At 45.7% G+C, this 22133-nt stretch overlaps 1 protein-coding gene across 1 annotated transcript in view; it reads right to left on the minus strand.

Moving 5' to 3' along the window:
• Positions 1-20125, minus strand: part of col6a1 (collagen, type VI, alpha 1) — a 63528-nt gene extending 43403 nt beyond the window's left edge. Inside the window, exons 1-16 of the mRNA XM_055882439.1 lie at positions 19852-20125; positions 16953-17082; positions 11914-12114; positions 11272-11431; positions 7356-7469; positions 6851-6871; positions 6729-6749; positions 6020-6064; positions 5394-5447; positions 5123-5167; positions 4956-5009; positions 4114-4212; positions 1383-1445; positions 1215-1277; positions 272-325; positions 144-179 (exon numbers count right to left, since the gene is read on the minus strand). Of these exons, the coding sequence (XP_055738414.1) occupies positions 144-179; positions 272-325; positions 1215-1277; positions 1383-1445; positions 4114-4212; positions 4956-5009; positions 5123-5167; positions 5394-5447; positions 6020-6064; positions 6729-6749; positions 6851-6871; positions 7356-7469; positions 11272-11431; positions 11914-12114; positions 16953-17082; positions 19852-19939 (1248 nt within the window). The 5' untranslated portion in view covers positions 19940-20125. The remainder of the gene's footprint in view (positions 1-143; positions 180-271; positions 326-1214; positions 1278-1382; positions 1446-4113; positions 4213-4955; positions 5010-5122; positions 5168-5393; positions 5448-6019; positions 6065-6728; positions 6750-6850; positions 6872-7355; positions 7470-11271; positions 11432-11913; positions 12115-16952; positions 17083-19851) is intronic.
• Between the last annotated feature and the right edge of the window lie 2008 nt (positions 20126-22133).

A 22133-nucleotide genomic window follows, 5' to 3' on the forward strand; every position in this document is an offset into this window, starting at 1 on the left:
ACCCTAGTGGGGACATTTGGGGATTTCAGGACAGAAGAACAAGACCACACACACACACACACACACACACACACACACACACACACACACACACACACACACACACACACACACACAGCGTAGTAGTAGTAAAGTGTAAATACGTTGTCTCCCCGGAGGCCGTCCGGTCCAGGTGCTCCCTGAAAGGCACAACAAAGAAGTCACATGATGTCATCAACACCTCAATGTAAACAGAATCTTCCCATAATTCTCAGCAGTTAGGATCACTTACATCATCACCCCGCTGTCCTTTGTCCCCATTGGCTCCTTTTGGGCCCGGTGTACCCTATCAGAAGACAACATGATAACATGACATATGACATATGACATGACATATGACTTGATACACAGTAGTCCTCACACATACACACTAACTCATGTACACACACACTAACTCATGTACACACACACACACACACACACACACACACACTAACTCATGTACACACACTAACTCATGTGCACACACACTAACTCATGTACACACACACTAACTCATGTACACACACACTAACTCATGTACACACACACTAACTCATGTACACACACACTAACTCATGTGCACACACACTAACTCATGTACACACACACTAACTCATGTACACACTAACCCATGCACACACACACACACACACACTAACTCATGTACACACATACTAACTCATGTACACACACACTAACTCATGTACACACTAACTCATGTACACACTAACTCATGTACACACTAACTCATGTACACACACTAACTCATGTACACACACACACACTAACTCATGTACACACTAACTAACTCATGTACACACTAACTCATGTACACACACACTAACTCATGTACACACACACACACACACACACACACACACACACTAACTCATGTACACACTAACTCATGTACACACACACTAACTCATGTACACACTAACTAACTCATGTACACACTAACTCATGTACACACACACTAACTCATGTACACACACACACACACACACACACACACACACACTAACTCATGTACACACTAACTCATGTACACACTAACATTAACACACATGCATTAAAAGGCTTCTACTTGCCATAACGGAAAAAAATCTATCAACCTCTACAAAACTGTCCATGAATTGTAATCCACAATAATGTACATGTCCTGTTGCTGTAGGATTATTTTCCTGCTGTACCTTGATTCCGGACAGTCCGTAGTTGCCAGGTCGTCCTGGTTCTCCGTCTTTCCCCTGATCTCCCTGAAACAGAAAATACACTGTCAACATCACCATGCTAACAACTATGTCTCCCTCGCTCACGTCACCATGGTAACAACAGTACAACAGGAAGTCATCGTACTGTACCTTAGCTCCTTTGGTTCCGTATGGACCCGGATCTCCCTTAGGACCTCCGTCTCCCTGTGAGCCCTACAACCAGAACACACTACTTTAAACACGGAACAATGGAACATAGAACAACAGAACACAGAAGTTAGAATATAGAACACGGAACAATGGAACAACAGAACACAGAAGTCAGAATATAGAACACGGAACAATGGAACATAGAATATAGAACAATAGAACCCAAACATCAAAGTGTTCTAGAGCCCCTAGAGGTTTCCTGATTAAAAGCAGCAGAGCTTCACCACATCACAGAGTTCTACTACTTATTACCCACCAGACCATAGAGCCACCTACACCCATTACTACATGTGGCTAAAATGTTCAAATGTGTGTGTGTGTATCGTGGACCAAGCTGCTTAATCAGAACAGCTATGTTTACATTCTCTGTTAGCAGAATGTTTATAAACTAACCCCTGGGGGATAACATACTGTAAACACACACACACACACACACACACACACACACACACACACACACACACACACACACACACACACACACACACACACACACACACACACACACACACACACACACACACACACAAATATATATATATACAGTGCATTCAGAAAGTATTCAGACCCCTTCACTTTTTCCACATTTTGTTACGGTACAGCCTTATTCTACAACGTATTAAATAACAACAAATCCTCATCCATCTACACGCAATACCCCATAATGACATCACAATACCCCATAATGACATCACAATACCCCATAATGACATCACAATACCCCATAATGACATCACAATACCCCATAATGACATCACAATACCCCATAATGACATCACAATACCCCATAATGACAAAGCAAAAACAGGTTTTTAGACAATTTAGCAAATAGCCATTGCTATGAGGCTCAAAATTGAGCTCATTTTTAATCATGTTTCCATTGATCATCCTTGAGATGTTTCTACAACTTGATAGGAGTCCATCTGTGGTAAATTAAATTGATTGGACATGATTTGGAAAGGCACACACCTGTCTATATAAGGTCCCACAGTTGACAGTGCATGTCAGAGCAAAAACCAAGCCATGAGGTTGAAGGAGTTGTTCGTAGAGCTCTGAGACATTGGGACCACCAAGACTCTTCCTAGAGCTGGCCGCCCGGCCAAACTGAGCCATCGGGGGAGAAAGGCCTTGGTCAGGGAGATGACCAAGTACCCAATGGTCGCTCCGACAGAGCTCCAGAGTTCCTCTGTGGAGATGGGAGAACCTTCCAGAAGGACAACCATCTCTGTAGCACTCCACCAATCAGGCCTTTATGGTAGAGTGGCCAGATGGAAGCCCCACTCTACCATAAAGGCCTGATTGGTGGAGTGCTGCAGAGATGAAAGGTCTGATGTGGTGAAACCAAGATGAAACCAAGATTGAACTCTTTGGCCTGAAAGCCAAGCGTCACATCTGGAGAAAACCTTGCACCATCCCTACGGTGAAGCATGGTGGTGGCAGCATCATGCTGTGGGGATGTTTATCAGGGGCAGGGACTGGGAGACTAGTCAGGATGGAGGGAAAGATGAACGGAGAAAAGTACAGAGAGATCCTTGATGAAAACCTGCTCCAGAGCGCTCAGTACCTCAGATTGGGACGAAGGTTCACCTTCCAACAGGACAACGACCCTAAGCACACAGCCAAGACAACGCAGGAATGTCTTCGGGACAAGTCTCTGAATGTCCTTGAGTGGCCCAGCCAGAGCCCGGACTTGAACCCGATCTAACATCTCTGGAGAGACCTGAAAATAGCTGTGCAGCGACGCTCCCCATCCAACCTGACAGAGCTTGAGAGGATCTGCAGAGAAGAATGGGAGAAACTCCCCAAATACAGATGTGCCGAGCTTGTAGCGTCATACCTAAGAAGACTCAAGGCTGTAATCGCTGCCAAAGGTGCTTCAACAAAGTACTGAGTAAAAAAGGGTCTGAATACTTCCGTATTTAAAAAAAAAAAAAAATTGACAAATAATTAATTTTTTTAAAGTTTTTGCTTTGTCATTATGGGGTATTGTGTGTAGATTGATGAATAAGTAACGCAACAAAATGTGGAAAAAGTCAAGGGGTCTGAATACTTTCCAAATGCCCTGTATATGGAGGGTATACACGGACTGTACAAAACATTAGGACCACCCCCTTTTGCCCCCAGAACAGACTCAATTCATCAGGACAGGGACTCCACAAGGTGTTGAAAGCGTTCCACAGGGATGCTGGCCCATGTTGACTCAAATGCTTCCCACAGTTGTTTCAATTTGACTGGATGTCCGTTGGGTGGTGGACCATTCTTGATACACACAGGAAACTGTTGACCGTGAAAAACCCAGCAGCATTGCAGTTCTTGACATTCAAACCGGTGTGCCTGGCACCTACTACCAAACCCTGTTCAAAGGCACCTAAATCTTTTGTCTTGCCCATTCACCCTCTGAATGGCACAAATACACAATTCATGTCTCAAGGCTTAAAAATCCTTCTTTAACCTGTCTCCTCCCCTTCATCTACACTGATTGAAGTGGATTTAACAGGTGACCTCAATAAAGGATCATAGATTTCACCTGGATTCACCTGGTCAGTCTATGTCATGGAAAGAGCAGGTGTTCCTAATGTTCTGTATACTCAGTGTAGATACAGAGAGACACATCCTAAACCTAACGCAGGACTGGGGTTTAAATTATTACAACATTAGGAGAAGGACTCACGTCAGGTCCTGGGGAACCTTTACAGCCGGCTAGGCCAGAAAAACCTGGATCACCCTTACGTCCATCAACTCCATCTGTTCCCCGTTGTCCTTTGTCTCCCTGAGAGAGGGAGAGAGGGAGAGAGGGAGAGAGGGGGAGAGAGAGAGAGAGAGAGAGAGAGAGAGAGGGGGAGAGGGGGAGAGAGAGAGAGAGAGAGAGAGAGAGAGAGGGAGAGGGAGAGAGGGGGAGAGAGAGAGAGAGAGAGAGAGAGAGAGAGAGAGAGAGAGAGAGATAGAGAGAGAGAGAGAGAGAGAGGGAGAGAGGGGGAGAGAGAGAGAGAGAGAGAGAGAGAGAGAGGAGAGAGAGAGAGAGAGAGCAGAGAGAGAGAGAGAGAGAGAGAAGAGAGAGAGAGAGAGAGACGAGAGAGAGAGAGAGAGAGAGAGAGAGACAGAGAGAGAGACAGAGAGAGAGAGAGAGAGAGAAGAGAGAGAGAGAGAGAGAGAGAGAGAGAGAGAGAGAGAGAGAGAGAGAGAGAGAGAGAGAGAGAGAGAACAGAGAGAGAGACAGAGAGAGAGAGTGAGAGAGAGAGAGAGAGAGAGAGAGAGAGAGAGAGAGAGAGAGAGAGAGAGAGAGACAGAGAGAGAGAGAGGAGAGAGAGAGAGAGAGAGAGAGAGAGAGAGAGAGAGAGAGAGAGAGAGAGAGAGAGAGAGAGAGAGAGAGAGAGATGGTAGGTAATAGAGGGGGAGAAAGAGAGATATATATGGTAGGAAATAGAGTGGGAGAAAGAGGAAATAAACTTTTCATCATTAATGGGAGAACAGATTAAAGGTGAAATAAAATCCCCCAATGGATGTGCAGCTTACCTTGTAGCCTTTATGGCCTCTCTCGCCCTTGTCACCTCTTCCACCACGGTCGCCCTGGAAACAAAAGACAACAGTTATCATCAATATCAACAGTTTGTGATTATTGCAATACACTTTATTTAATGTAGAGTATGTCATGGTCATATCCTGTGTGTGTGATGTCGTACCTTCATTCCGCGGTATCCCACAGGGCCGGGATCTCCCAAATTTCCCTGAAATAGAGGACTGGCCATTAGTGGAATAGAGCAGTGTTTATTAATCCTGATCGTTAGCAGAATAGAGCAGTGTTTATTAATCCTGATCGTTAGCAGAATAGAGCAGTGTTTATTAAATCCTGATCGTTAGCAGAATAGAGCAGTGTTTATTAATCCTGATCGTTAGCAGAATAGTTGATTCTATAGACTAACAGTGTGTGTGTGTGTGTTCACAGGTACTCACATCTACCCCGATGTCTCCCTTCTCGCCTGGCATCCCCTGTCTACCTGTTTCACCCTGCAGGAAGAGAGGAGAGGAAGAGAGGGAGGAGAGAGGAAGAGAGGGAGGAGAGAGGGAGGAGAGAGGAAGAGAGGGAGGAGAGAGGAAGAGAGGGAGGAGAGAGGAAGAGAGGGAGGAGAGAGGAAGAGAGGGAGGACAGAGGAAGAGAGGGAGGACAGAGGAAGAGAGGGAGGACAGAGGAAGAGAGGTGGAGAGAGGAAGAGATAATTAGAATTCAGCACTACATAATAACAATCCGACACTAGCTATAGTGACCAGGTTAGCACACTGAGATAAATTCTAGGCATTGACCTGGGGAGCTAACAAAAGTCTTCTGTTCTTTGTGTGTGTGTGTGTGTGTGTGTGTGTGTGTGTGTGTGTGTGTGTGTGTGTGTGTGTGTGTGTGTGTGTGTGTGTGTGTGTGTGTGTGTGTGTGTGTGTGTGTGTGTGTGTGTGTGTGTGTGTGTGTGTGTGTGTGTGAGTGAGTGAGTGAGTGAGTGAGTGAGTGAGTGAGTGAGTGAGTGAGTGTGTGAGTGTGTGAGTGCGTGTGTGCGTGTGCGTGTGCGTGTGCGCATGTGTGTGAGCCCCACCTTGGACCCAAGGCCTCCTTCTGGTCCTTTGGGACCTCCTTTAGCCTGCAGACAAAACACATCATCAGTGGTGTCATACCGCTATGTCGCTCAGAGAGCCTTCATAGAACACTACAACCTGTTATAAAGGGGGCATCATGGATCATACTGCTATGTCGCTCAGAGAGCCTTCGTAGAACACTACAACCTGTTATAAAGGGGGCATCATGGATCATACTGCTATGTCGCTCAGAGAGCCTTCGTAGAACACTACAAGATGTTATAAAGGGGGCATCATGGATCATACTGCTATGTCGCTCAGAGAGCCTTCGTAGAACACTACAAGATGTTATAAAGGGGGCATCATGGATCATACTGCTATGTCGCTCAGAGAGCCTTCGTAGAACACTACAAGATGTTATAAAGGGGGCATCATGGATCATACTGCTATGTCGCTCAGAGAGCCTTCGTAGAACACTACAAGATGTTATAAAGGGGGCATCATGGATCATACTGCTATGTCGCTCAGAGAGCCTTCGTAGAACACTACAACCTGTTATAAAGGGGGCATCATGGATCATACTGCTATGTCGCTCAGAGAGCCTTCGTAGAACACTACAAGATGTTATAAAGGTGGCATCGTGGGTCATATCACTATGTCGCTCAGAGAGCCTTCGTAGAACACTACAAGATGTTATAAAGGTGGCATTGTGGGTTAGGGGTTACTTACATTGCAGTCGAAAGAACAGCACTGAAAATCAAATGTAAAAAAGAAATGTTATAAATGGCAATAAACACAGAAAGACAGATGAATGTGACTTTGAACTAATGATTACTGTAGACAAGACATACCACATCCTTGGTCTCATTCGTCTGTAAGAGAAAATAGATCAGAGGTTAGAGAGACTCATTTACACTTTAAAATGATAGGACGGAGAGGAGGAAAGATGAGGGTATAGATTAATGGTGGAAAGAAGAGGAGAGGGGAGGAGAGAGGAGAGGAGAGGAGAGGAGAGGAGAGGAGAGGTGAGGAGAGGGGAGGGGAGGGGAGGGGAGGGGAGGGGAGGGGAGAGGAGAGGAGAGGAGAGGAGAGGAGAGGAGAGGAGAGGAGAGGAGAGGGGAGGGGAGGGGAGGGGAGAGGAGAGGAGAGGAGAGGAGAGGAGAGGAGAGGAGAGGAGAGGAGAGGGAGAGGAGAGGAGAGGAGAGGAGAGGAGAGGAGAGGAGAGGAGAGGAGAGGAGAGGAGAGGAGAGGAGAGGAGAGGAGAGGAGAGAGAGGGAGGGGAGGGGAGAGGAGAGGAGAGGAGAGGAGAGGAGAGGAGAGGAGAGGAGAGGAGAGGAGAGGAGAGGTAATACGTACGATCATATCTATGATACTGCGTATGGTCTGTAGCTGGGTGGATCTGGTGTTGTCAGCTGCTGTGAAGTTCTGTCTGTAGTTATGGTCTGTAGCGATCACTGACAGTCTTGTGTCCTGTAGAGACCAATACAGACATTGATCCATTATCAACATTGACAGTTATCAGTACATTATCAATACATACAGGTATATAAAGTTATCAATATATCCACACAGTTATCAATGTACACATAACTAAACCAACATCAAGTCAATACCATATTAGTGACCAGAGACTAACCTCATAACTAAACCAACACCAGGTCAGTGTTCTGGAACACCGTAGAACTAAACCAACACCAGGTCAGTGTTCTGGAACACCGTAGTACTAAACCAACACCAGGTCAGTGTTCTGGAACACCGTAGAACTAAACCAACACCAGGTCAGTGTTCTGGAACACCGTAGTACTAAACCAACACCAGGTCAGTGTTCTGGAACACCGTAGAACTAAACCAACACCAGGTCAGTGTTCTGGAACACCGTAGAACTAAACCAACACCAGGTCAGTGTTCTGGAACACCGTAGAACTAAACCAACACCAGGTCAGTGTTCTGGAACACCGTAGTACTAAACCAACACCAGGTCAGTGTTCTGGAACACCGTAGAACTAAACCAACACCAGGTCAGTGTTCTGGAACACCGTAGTACTAAACCAACACCAGGTCAGTGTTCTGGAACACCGTAGTACTTGACCAACACCAGGTCAGTGTTCTGGAACACCGTAGTGCTAAACCAACACCAGGTCAGTGTTCTGGAACACCGTAGAACTAAACCAACACCAGGTCAGTGTTCTGGAACACCGTAGAACTAAACCAACACCAGGTCAGTGTTCTGGAACACCGTAGAACTAAACCAACACCAGGTCAGTGTTCTGGAACACCGTAGAACTAAACCAACACCAGGTCAGTGTTCTGGAACACCGTAGAACTAAACCAACACCAGGTCAGTGTTCTGGAACACCGTAGAACTAAACCAACACCAGGTCAGTGTTCTGGAACACCGTAGAACTAAACCAACACCAGGTCAGTGTTCTGGAACACCGTAGAACTAAACCAACACCAGGTCAGTGTTCTGGAACACCGTAGAACTAAACCAACACCAGGTCAGTGTTCTGGAACACCGTAGAACTAAACCAACACCAGGTCAGTGTTCTGGAACACCGTAGTACTAAACCAACACCAGGTCAGTGTTCTGGAACACCGTAGTACTTGACCAACACCAGGTCAGTGTTCTGGAACACCGTAGTGCTAAACCAACACCAGGTCAGTGTTCTGGAACACCGTAGAACTAAACCAACACCAGGTCAGTGTTCTGGAACACCGTAGAACTAAACCAACACCAGGTCAGTGTTCTGGAACACCGTAGAACTAAACCAACACCAGGTCAGTGTTCTGGAACACCGTAGAACTAAACCAACACCAGGTCAGTGTTCTGGAACACCGTAGAACTAAACCAACACCAGGTCAGTGTTCTGGAACGCCGTAGTACTAAACCAACACCAGGTCAGTGTTCTGGAACACCGTAGAACTAAACCAACACCAGGTCAGTGTTCTGGAACACCGTAGAACTAAACCAACACCAGGTCAGTGTTCTGGAACACCGTAGAACTAAACCAACACCAGGTCAGTGTTCTGGAACACCGTAGTACTTGACCATTGACTCTATTGGTCCCTCTGGACTAAACACAAACACCCAGCAACACGTGTGAGTCAGTCACAGGACAGCACCCCTGGAGCAGAGTATCACAGGACAGCACCTCTGGAGCAGGTTCAGTCACAGGACAGCACCCCTGGAGCAGGGTCAGTCACAGGACAGCACCTCTGGAGCAGGGTCAGTCACAGGACAGCACCCCTGGAGCAGGGTCAGTCACAGGACAGCACCCCTGGAGCAGGATCAGTCACAGGACAGCACCTCTGGAGCAGGGTCAGTCACAGGACAGCACCCCTGGAGCAGGGTCAGTCACAGGACAGCACCTCTGGAGCAGGGTCAGTCACAGGACAGCACCTCTGGAGCAGGGTCAGTCACAGGACAGCACCTCTGGAGCAGGGTCAGTCACAGGACAGCACCTCTGGAGCAGGGTCAGTCACAGGACAGCACCCCTGGAGCAGGGTCAGTCACAGGACAGCACCCCTGGAGTAGAGGGTCAGTCACAGGACAGCACCTCTGGAGTACAGGGTCAGTCACAGGACAGCACCTCTGGAGTACAGGGTCAGTCACAGGACAGCACCCCTGGAGTACAGGATCAGTCACAGGACAGCACCTCTGGAGCAGGGGGTCAGTCACAGGACAGCACCCCTGGAGTAGAGGGTCAGTCACAGGACAGCACCCCTGGAGTACAGGATCAGTCACAGGACAGCACCCCTGGAGCAGGGTCAGTCACAGTACAGCACCCCTGGAGTACAGGGTCAGTCACAGGACAGCACCCCTGGAGTACAGGATCAGTCACAGGACAGCACCCCTGGAGCAGGGGGTCAGTCACAGGACAGCACCCCTGGAGTACAGGATCAGTCACAGGACAGCACCCCTGGAGCAGGGTCAGTCACAGTACAGCACCCCTGGAGTACAGGGTCAGTCACAGGACAGCACCCCTGGAGTACAGGATCAGTCACAGGACAGCACCTCTGGAGCAGGGGGTCAGTCACAGGACAGCACCCCTGGAGTACAGGATCAGTCACAGGACAGCACCCCTGGAGCAGGGTCAGTCACAGTACAGCACCCCTGGAGTACAGGGTCAGTCACAGGACAGCACCCCTGGAGTACAGGATCAGTCACAGGACAGCACCCCTGGAGCAGGGGGTCAGTCACAGGACAGCACCCCTGGAGTACAGGATCAGTCACAGGACAGCACCCCTGGAGCAGGGTCAGTCACAGTACAGCACCCCTGGAGTACAGGGTCAGTCACAGGACAGCACCCCTGGAGTACACTGATGGCTACCAGATGGCTACCTGATGGCTACCAGATGGCTACCAGATGGCTACCAGATGGCTACCAGATGGCTACCTGATAGCTACCAGATGGCTACCTGATGGCTACCAGATGGCTACCAGATGGCTACCTGATGGCTACCTGATGGCTACCAGATGGCTACCTGATGGCTACCTGATGGCTACCTGATGGCTACCAGATGGCTACCAGATGGCTACCAGATGGCTACCAGATGGCTACCAGATGGCTACCTGATGGCTACCAGATGGCTACCTGATGGCTACCAGATGGCTACCTGATGGCTACCAGATGGCTACCTGATGGCTACCAGATGGCTACCTGATGGCTACCAGATGGCTACCTGATGGCTACCAGATGGCTACCTGATGGCTACCAGATGGCTACCAGATGGCTACCTGATGGCTACCAGATGGCTACCTGATGGCTACCAGATGGCTACCTGATGGCTACCTGATAGCTACCTGATGGCTACCTGATGACTACCTGATGGCTACCAGATGGCTACCAGATGGCTACCTGATGACTACCTGCCGCCCCGCAGATGGCAGATGTAGAAACGGTAGGTATCCTGCGTGCCACAAGACACATGTTAAACCCACTGAGCTAAAGCCTCGGCCTTACAGCTCAGAGAGCCAACTTAAGTCTTGAGGAGTCAGACGAGGTTAACTACCTCTGTTACAATGATATTATTACATTTTACATTTGCATCCCTACCGGCCAAACCCTCCCTAACCCGGACGGCGCTGTGCCAATTGTGCGTCGCCCCACGGACCTCCCGGTTGCGACAGAGCCTGGGCGCGAACCCAGAGACTCTGGTGGCGCAGCTAGCACTGCGATGCAGTGCCCTAGACCACTGCGCCACCCGGGAGGCGAGATCATACCTCATGGTCAGGTCAAAAGGGTTATGTCTATGTGTGTGTGTGTCGTACCTCCTGGTCAGGTGATATGGCGACGGAGAAGACTTTAACCCCGTGTTGCCTGGCCTCATTGGCAGCTTCCTGTAACCCACCACAGGGCTCCTTGTATCCTGTTAGAGGATGACCGTCCGTTACCACGACGATGTACTTATTCTCCTGGTAGTGGGAGCCCCTGAACACACACACACACACACACACACACACACACACACACACACACACACACACACACACACACACAGTGAAGGAAGGAGAATGAAAAACCACTGGGAAATTAGAGGATCCAGGGGAAGGGTTGTGGGCAGAGGGCAATTAGGGACATGAGCAGTTTTCAAATCCAATCAAATCAAATGTGTTTACATAGCCCTTCTTACATCAGCTGATATCTCAAAGTGCTGTACAGAAACCCAGCCTAAAACCCCAAACAGCAAGCAATACAGGTGTAGAAGCAGTGTGTGTGTGTGTGTGTGTGTGTGTGTGTGTGTGTGTGTGTGTGTGTGTGTGTGTGTGTGTGTGTGTGTGTGTGTGTGTGTGTGTGTGTGTGTGTGTGTGTGTGTGTGTGCGCGTGTGCGCGTGTGCGTGTGTGTGTGTGCGCGTGTGTGCGTGTGTGCGTGTGCGTGTGTGTGTGTGTGTGTGTGTGTATTTGTGTGTTACCCTATGAGCAGCTCAGCAATGCCTCTCTTGATGGCACAGTCAGTGTGTGTTCCCTTGCCGATGTAGCTGATGCCTTTGATGTCACTGATGAGCGCCTGGCGCTCGGTGGCGACGTCACTCAGCTGGCGCACTAAGATGATCTCATCAGAGTAATGTAGCGCTCCGGAGTTCCACGTTAGGGAGCGGTCACATGGCTGGCGCCTAGCAAAGACATTAGACAGAGAGAGAAAAAGATATGTCATATCACACAAAACAAGGTAACTACAGGTAAATTACTTTCACCGTTACAGTAAGTCTCAAACAGGACCTACAGGACCTACCTATAACAGAACCTACCTATAACAGGACCTACAGGACCTACCTATAACAGAACCTACCTATAACAGGACCTACCTATAACAGAACCTACCTATAACAGAACCTACCTATAACAGGACCTACCTATAACAGGACCTACAGGACCTACCTATAACAGAACCTACCTAAAACAGGACCTACCTATAACAGAACCTACCTATAACAGGACCTACAGGACCTACAGGACCTACAGGACCTACCTAAAACAGGACCTACCTATAACAGGACCTACCTATAACAGGACCTACCTATAACAGGACCTACCTGTTACAGGACCTACCTGTTACAGGACCTACAGAACCTACAGGACCTACCTATAACAGGACCTACAGGACCTACCTATAACAGAACCTACAGGACCTACCTATAACAGGACCTACATATAACAGGACCTACCTATAACAGGACCTACCTATAACAGAACCTACCTATAACAGGGCCTACAGAACCTACCTATAACAGGACCTACCTATAACAGGACCTACAGGACCTACCTATAACAGGACCTACCTATAACAGGACCTACAGGACCTACAGGACCTACAGGACCTACCTATAACAGAACCTACCTATAACAGGACCTACCTATAACAGGACCTACCTATAACAGGACCTACAGGACCTACAGGACCTACCTATAACAGGACCTACAGGACCTACAGGACCTACAGGACCTACAGGACCTACCTATAACAGAACCTACCTATAACAGGACCTACCTATAACATGACCTACCTATAACAGGACCTACCTATAACAGGACCTACAGGACCTACCTATAACAGGACCTACCTATAACAGAACCTACCTATAACAGAACCTACAGGACCTACAGGACCTACCTATAACAGGACCTACCTATAACAGGACCTACCTGTTACAGGACCTACCTATAACAGAACCTACAGGACCTACCTATAACAGGACCTACAGGACCTACCTATAACAGAACCTACCTATAACAGGACCTACCTATAACAGGGCCTACCTATAACAGAACCTACCTATAACAGAACATACAGGACCTACAGGACCTACCTATAACAGGACCTACAGGACCTACAGGACCTACCTATAACAGGACCTACAGGACCTACCTATAACAGGACCTACAGGACCTACCTATAACAGAACCTACCTATAACAGGACCTACCTATAACAGAACCTACCTATAACAGAACCTACCTATAACAGGACCTACCTATAACAGGACCTACCTATAACAGGACCTACCTATAACAGGTCCTACCTATAACAGGACCTACCTATAACAGAACCTACCTATAACAGGTCCTACCTATAACAGGACCTACCTATAACAGGACCTACCTATAACAGAACCTACCTATAACAGGTCCTACCTATAACAGGACCTACCTATAACAGGACCTACCTATAACAGGACCTACAGAACCTACCTATAACAGGACCTACCTATAACAGAACCTACCTATAACAGGACCTACAGGACCTACCAATAACAGGACCTACCTATAACAGAACCTACAGGACCTACCTGTTACAGGACCTACCTATAACAGGACCTACCTATAACAGGACCTACCTATAACAGAACCTACCTATAACAGGATCTACCTATAACAGGACCTACCTATAACAGGACCTACCTATAACAGGACCTACCTATAACAGGACCTACCTATAACAGGACCTACCTATAACAGAACCTACAGGACCTACCTGTTACAGGACCTACCTATAACAGGACCTACCTATAACAGGACCTACCTATAACAGGACCTACCTATAACAGGACCTACAGGACCTACCTATAACAGGACCTACAGAACCTACCTATAACAGGACCTACAGGACCTACCTATAACAGAACCTACCTATAACAGAACCTACCTATAAAAGGACCAACAGAACCTACCTATAACAGGACCTACAGGACCTACCTATAACAGAACCTACCTATAACAGAACCTACCTATAACAGAACCTACCTATAACAGGACCTACAGAACCTACCTATAACAGGACCTACAGGACCTACCTATAACAGGACCTACCTATAACAGGACCTACAGAACCTACCTATAACAGAACCTATCTATAACAGGACCTACAGGACCTACCTATAACAGGACCTACCTATAACAGGACCTACCTATAACAGAACCTACAGGACCTACCTATAACAGGACCTACAGGACCTACCTATAACAGGACCTACCTATATCAGGACATACAGGACCTACCTATAACAGGACCTACCTATAACAGGACCTACCTATAACAGAACCTACAGGACCTACCTATAACAGAACCTACCTATAACAGGACCTACCTATAACAGGACCTACCTATAACAGGACCTACCTATAACAGGACCTACAGGACCTACCTATAACAGGACCTACCTATAACAGGACCTACAGGACCTACCTATAACAGGACCTACCTATAACAGGACCTACAGGACCTACCTATAACAGGACCTACAGGACCTACCTATAACAGAACCTACAGGACCTACCTATAACAGAACCTACAGGACCTACCTATAACAGAACCTACAGGACCTACCTATAACAAGACCTGCAGGACCTACCTATAACAGGGCCTACCTATAACAGAACCTACCTATAACAGGACCTACAGGACCTACCTATAACAGGACCTACCTATAACAGGACCTACAGGACCTACCTATAACAGAACCTACCTATAACAGAACCTACCTATAACAGGACCTACCTATAACAGAACCTACCTATAACAGGTCCTACCTATAACAGGACCTACCTATAACAGGACCTACAGAACCTACAGGACCTACCTATAACAGGACCTACAGGACCTACCTATAACAGGACCTACAGGACCTACCTATAACAGGACCTACAGGACCTACCTATTACAGGACCTACCTACAACAGGACCTACCTATAACAGGACCTACAGGACCTACCTATAACAGGACCTACCTATAACAGGACCTACAGGACCTACCTATAACAGGACCTACCTATAACAGGACCTACCTATAACAGGACCTACCTATAACAGGACCTACAGGACCTACCTATAACAGGACCTACCTATAACAGGACCTACAGGACCTACCTATAACAGGACCTACCTATAACAGGACCTACAGGACCTACCTATAACAGGACCTACCTATAACAGGACCTACCTATAACAAGACCTACCTATAACAGGACCTACCTGTTACAGGACCTACCTGTTACAGGACCTACCTATAACAGGACCTACCTATAACAGATCCTACCTATAACAGGACCTACAGGACCTACCTATAACAGGACCTACCTATAACAGGACCTACAGGACCTACAGGACCTACCTATAACAGGACCTACCTATAACAGAACCTACAGGACCTACCTATAACAGAACCTACAGGACCTACAGGACCTACCTATAACAGAACCTACCTATAACAGGACCTACAGGACCTACCTATAACAGAACCTACAGGTTCTACAGGACCTACCTATAACAGGACCTACCTATAACAGGACCTACCTATAACAGGACCTACAGGACCTACCTATAACAGGACCTACACTCTTAGGAAAAAAAATCCCAAAAGTGTTCTTCGGCTGTCCTCATAGGAGAACCCTTTTTCTGTTGAAATGGTGCTACATGGAACCCTAAAGGGTTCTACTTGGAACCAAAATAGTTATACCTGCAACCAAAAAGGGTTAGCCAAAGGGTTCTCCTATGGGGACAACCAAATCACCCTTTAGCCAAAGGGTTCTCCTATGGGGAAAACCAAATCACCCTTGAGCCAAAGGGTTGGGTTTTGTGAATAATCCAACATATTGGTTCGGAATACCGAAACATGGATTCATTTAACCATCAGCTGGGTCTTTAATCTAATCCATAGGTTATTTTCAGGAAGCCAGCCTATTAGGGGCGTGGCTTTCAGCTAGTTTTTTTGGCCACTTGTGAGAGTAAATGTCATTCCTGTTCATCATGTTAAGTTTAACATTGCAAATTTAAAAACCCCTGAATATTTGTGTATATTACATATTCTAATACAATATGAATAATTTTACATTGCTGATTACGTTTCGTAAAAAAGTCGTAACTATCCCAACATTGGTATAGTCATAAGCTTTTGAGGAACTCATACATTTGTTTAAGATTAATTAAAGCTACAAAAGTGTCAGTGTTGAACCTTAACAATACAACAGGAAAAAAAACGGAATTAACATTTACTCTCACAGGAGACCAAAAAGAACTATCTAAAAGCTATGCTCCTACCAAGATACTTCTGATCTGACCCACATCTCAATAACCCAGCGTCAACAACCCACACTCGCTCCTTTTAAAGAAAACAACTAAGTTACCCAAAGCCTTCAGCCCAGCACTTGGGTCATCCAATCAACACAACATTTTAGTAAATGTAAACATTCACAATGAACAATACTGTGTACTCATCAAGTAATATCAGCTTTCCCGTAATGGACAGTCATAGTGTGTGTGTCTGTGTGTGTGTGTGTGTCTGTGTGTGTGTGTGTGTGTGTGTCTGTGTGTGTGTGTGTGTGTGTGTGTGTGTGTGTGTGTGTGTGTGTGTGTGTGTGTGTGTGTGTGTGTGTGTGTGTGTGTGTGTGTGTGTGTGTGTGTGTGTGTGTGTGTGTGTGTGTGTGTGTGTGTGTGTGTGTGTGTGTGTGTATCTTACATTTCTTTGAGCTCCATGATAAAGCGTTCAGTAAAGCTCTTGATCTGGTCGATGTAGAAGTTGGGAGGTTTGGCCCTCAGAGCAACACTCTCAGACGTGTCCAGCACGAAGAACAGGTCCACCGGACACTCTGAACACACACCGATGTCAACATAGGAAGAAAAACAAATGTTTGCTATAGAATACTACAGTACTTACTATAGAATTATGTAGTAAACTGTAGTAAAGTGTAGAATACTATACTATACACTGTAGTACCCTTCAATCATGTGTAGTACTTACTATATAATTAATAATACTACATGCAGTATAGTACAGTATTATCCCCCAGAATACTGTAGTATACTGTAGAACACCATAGTTAATACTACAGTATAGTACAGTATTATCCACAAAAACACTGTAGTAAATACATTAATGTCCACAGAAACAGTACAGTCCGCAAATACAATAGTTTTTTTTAAAGTATAGTAATACTACATTATTTAATTTGCATATACCCTGCCCATTCCCTTCCCCCATATCCCAATTTGAGCTATCCATAAGTGATAAACCTACATGCCAAGTATACCCTCTTAGAAAAAAGGATCCTTTAGCTGTCCCCATAGGATAACCTCTTCTTCCCAGGTAGAACCCTTTTGGATTCCATGTAGAACCCTTTTGGATTCCATGTAGAACCCTTTTGGATTCCATGTAGAACCCTTCTGGATTCCATGTAGAACCCTTTTGGATTCCATGTAGAACCCTCTGTGTAAAGAGTTCTATATTGAACTCAAATGGGATCTACTTGGAATCAAAAGGGGTTCTTCAACGGGTTCTCCCATGAGGACAGCTGAAGAACCCTTTTAGGTTCTAGAGAGCACCTTTTTTTTCTAAAAGTGTAGACCATAATTGTGTTCCCATCAGAATATAGAAAAGAGCAGTAAACTCTACAGTAAATACTACAGTATACTGCAGTCCTCAAAAACAATACAGCAAATACTACAGTATACTGCAGTCGGCAAAAACACTACAGGAAATACTACAGTATACTGCAGTCTGCAAAAATACTACAGTATACTGCAGTCTGCAAAAACACTACAGTAAATACTACAGTATACTGCAGTCCGCAAAAACACTACAGTATACTGCAGTCTGCAAAAATACTACAGAAAATACTACAGTATACTGCAGTCTGCAAAAATACTACAGCAAATACTACAGTATACTGCAGTCTGCAAAAACACTACAGTAAATACTACAGTATACTGCAGTCCGCAAAAACACTACAGTATACTGCAGTCTGCAAAAATACTACAGAAAATACTACAGTATACTGCAGTCTGCAAAAACACTACAGAAAATACTACAGTATACTGCAGTTTGCAAAAACACTACAGTATACTGCAGTCTGCAAAAATACTACAGTATACTGCAGTCTGCAAAAACACTACAGTAAATACTACAGTATACTGCAGTCTGCAAAAACACTACAGAAAATACTACAGTATACTGCAGTCCGCAAAAACACTACAGGAAATACTATAGTATACTGCAGTCTGCAAAAACACTACAGGAAATACTACAGTATACTGCAGTCTGCAAAAACACTACAGTAAATACTATAATATATAATATAGTTTAAGTATAGTAATACTACAGTAGTTATACTATAGTAAACTGGAAATACTATAGTGTACTATAGTAATATATGGAAAAACACTATAGTCAATTCTACAATACAGTTCTCAAAAACACTGTCAGCAGAAACACTACACTCCTAAAAAACACGACAGTTGTTGAACTATTGTAATAGTAAAGTATTTATATTATAGTAAACTATAGTATTTTTTTTATGTGGGTGAGGCAGATATATAGCATTAAAAAAAACATGATTATTTTTCCATGATTAGATAGTGAAAAAACTCACCAATCTCTTTCCGAATTTTTATAAATCAGTAAAAGCTCATTTATCTACATTTCTGAAAATGTATATATAGCATTTTGGAATTAAATGATTCATATACACACAATCACACAATAACATGTGTTACTCAATGGCGGTAGTCTCAAGGTTAGAGAGCTGGGTTGCTGGTTAGAATCTCAGGACTGGTTGGGAAAATCTCTAGAGATTGAGCCGGCCCAGCTGGCAACTGGCTGGTTGCCAACTATTGAGTTAAGTAGGCCTAGATCCCACTGCTGCCACCAAATGTAATGCAGCTGGTCATAAAATCAGACTAAAAGGCTAAAAGAAAAATGTAAAGTACAAAACTGTTGTATCAATTGTACTAAATTGTACTACTTCAAATAACAAAATAAAAAATAATATTTCAACTACAATATGTTTAGACTAAGGCCTCAATTCAATCAACAACCTCAGAAATATAATGATTCTGCATCCTGCATTGGATTTAAATTCAAATCCCAGCAATTTACACAGATTGATTGAGTGATTGATTGCCCCTAACGTTGACCTAAGGTCAGTTTCACTCCCCTAGTGGTAAGTTAGACTGTGGCGAGGATAACACTTTGACGATCCCACTCTAAGCATACTATGCAGCTGTGAGAGCTAGATAGACTGTAGCCTAACTACATACAGTAGAACCAACGACCAAACCAGCTCAGCAATTCTGCTAGCTTAGGCACGGCCTAATATATGATTTAAGCATGATGTATTTTACTAAGCTCGCTGTAGCTCCTACAGGCTGTTTGTTAAACTTCCAACGCAACATCTGGCCAAGACGCAGAGACTCGCCAGAAACCATCCGGATTTTCTCTCTCTCCTTCTCCGTGCTTTCCAACTTGTTTCTCACCCCAAATAGCTTGTTTAGTTCCCTATTAATGACATAGACATACAATACCTGGACAACACGGAACAATAAGTCCGTTTCTTATCTAGAAACAAACTTTATAAACTCACCCCAGAACTTGGGTCTGTCGGTCTGCTGTGCGAGCGCCCCAGCACACAGCGCAACGCACAGCAGTGAGAGAACTCCACGAGCCTCCATGTCTTTTATTCTGTTAAAACTAGACTTTCAAACCCAAAACACCCCCCAACCGTCTCCAACCCGAACCTCCGAACTGAACTTCAGAAGATGGATGAAACCGGGAGCTCAGTCAATGTGCTTATTCCGTTAGTCAGTTATTAACCGAGCCAACACGGGAGCGCGCACCAGAGGACCAGCATATGGAACGCCTCGCAAAGAGGAGGGAGGAAGAAGAGGATTTTGACGCGCCTTCTTCTTCAGAAAAAAAGTACATTTCACGCAGTAACTATGCTATGAGCTAGATCGCAGAAGTGTCCAACGCTCATGCATATCTACATAAGAAACACACTATTCGTATAGACCTACATATGTAGCTTGATGTTGTCACGTCTTTATTTAGTTTTAGTGGTGATTCTGTCAGCCTCTCCCAGTGTCTAAGGGACCTTGTGGCAAACATCTGGAAAAGGGAAAATCAACTTGTGATTGATTGTAGTTTTTTTTTGACAGCCTACCTAGTAAACATACATACATTACATCTGGTGTAACATCGGCCTACACAGTGCAATCATGTTATGTCAATATCACACATTCAGGCTAAGTACACGATGAAAAACAGATGACAAACGCTACTGTCCTTTTTGTTGTATATATATTTTAGCCAATGTTTAATGAAATCTCTCTCTCTCGCTCTAGTGTGTGTGTGTATGTGTCCATGTGTGTGTGTACCAGTGTGTGACTATGTGTGTGTTGCTGAGGGCAAGAGGGAAGAGTTTCTACACATCTGTTTTACTTCTGTGTCCAGATCTGACCTGACATGGAAGAGAGAGGGGGAGAGAGAGAGAGAGAGAGAGAGAGAGAGAGAGAGAGAGAGACAGAGAGAGAGAGAGAGAGAGAGAGAGAGAGAGAGAGAGAGAGAGAGACAGGGACAGAATGAGAGACAGGGGGAGAGAGAGAGAAATAGAGGGGGAGGGGAGAGAGAGAGACCGAGAGAGAGACACAGAGAGAAATAGAGGGTGAGGGGTGAGAGAGAAATAGAGGGGGAGGGGTGAAAGAGAGACAGATACAGAAAGAGACAGTGAGAGAGAGGGATTGAAATAGAGTGGGAGGGGTGGGAGAGAGACAGAGGGGAGGGGTGGGAGAGAGACAGAGGGGAGGGGTGGGAGAGAGAGAGGTTGTGACTCCCAGAAAGAGTTAGAGTGCCACCTTGTGGTTTTGAAAGGAAGCGAGGAGGAGGAGTTGGGAGGTACTGTATGTCGAGAGTGTTTGGGGGTTGGGGGGGGGGTCTTGGTTGATATGTGTAGGAGTAAGGAAACATTTAAAACTGGGTGTGTTTGTGGTAACGTGTGTGTGTGTTTGTGTTAACGTGTGTGTATACTGTGAGACTACAGAGGGAATCTGGCCTAAACTCAGAGTTTCCATTGAGATCACTGTTTCAGAGAGAAAAATATGTTTACAGAGTGGAGAGACAGGGCGGAGGTCGAGGGAGAAAGGGGGGAGAGAGGGAAGCAAAGGTCAGAGAACAAGGGAGCGAGAGACGGGTAAGACAGAAAGAAGAGAGAGAGAGGGGGAAAGTGAAAATGAGAAAGGAAGAGAGAGGGGTAAGAGAGAAAGAAGAGAGAGGGAGAGAGAGAGAGAAGAAGGAGAAGGGCTGTTTGGCAGCTGTATTGTGTGTGTGTGTGTGTGTGTGTGTGTGTGTGTGTGTGTGTGTGTGTGTGTGTGTGTGTGTGTGTGTGTGTGTGTGTGTGTGTGTGTGTGTGTGTGTGTGTGTGTGTGTGTGTGTGTGTGTGTGTGTGTGTGTGTGTGTGTGTGTGTGTGTGTGTGTGTGTGTTTACGAACATCTGTGTGTCTGTCTTCAGAAGAATGAAACTCTGTGTTTGTGTTTTAATACGCTGTTCCTCTTACCAAACATGTGTAAATATAAATGTACAAAAACTGTTTGACTATACTTTTGGGGACCAGAAAATTGGACACATGATGTTAGTTTTTGGCCAAATGCCAAAAGGCCAAATGCTATTTCTAAGGGTTTAGAATTAGTGTTAGGTTTAGGAGCCAGGGTTAGGAGCTAGGGTTAGGAGCTAGGGTTGGTTTTGGGTTAGGAGCTAGGGTTAGGAGCTAGGGTTGGTTTTGGGTTAGGAGCTAGGGTTAGGAGCTAGGGTTGGTTTTGGGTTAGGAACTAGGGTTAGGAGCTAGGGTTAGTTTTAGGGTTAGGAACTAG

The sequence above is a fragment of the Salvelinus fontinalis genome, chromosome 26 (assembly GCF_029448725.1).
Source record: "Salvelinus fontinalis isolate EN_2023a chromosome 26, ASM2944872v1, whole genome shotgun sequence".
Classification (NCBI taxonomy): Eukaryota; Metazoa; Chordata; class Actinopteri; order Salmoniformes; family Salmonidae; genus Salvelinus; species Salvelinus fontinalis.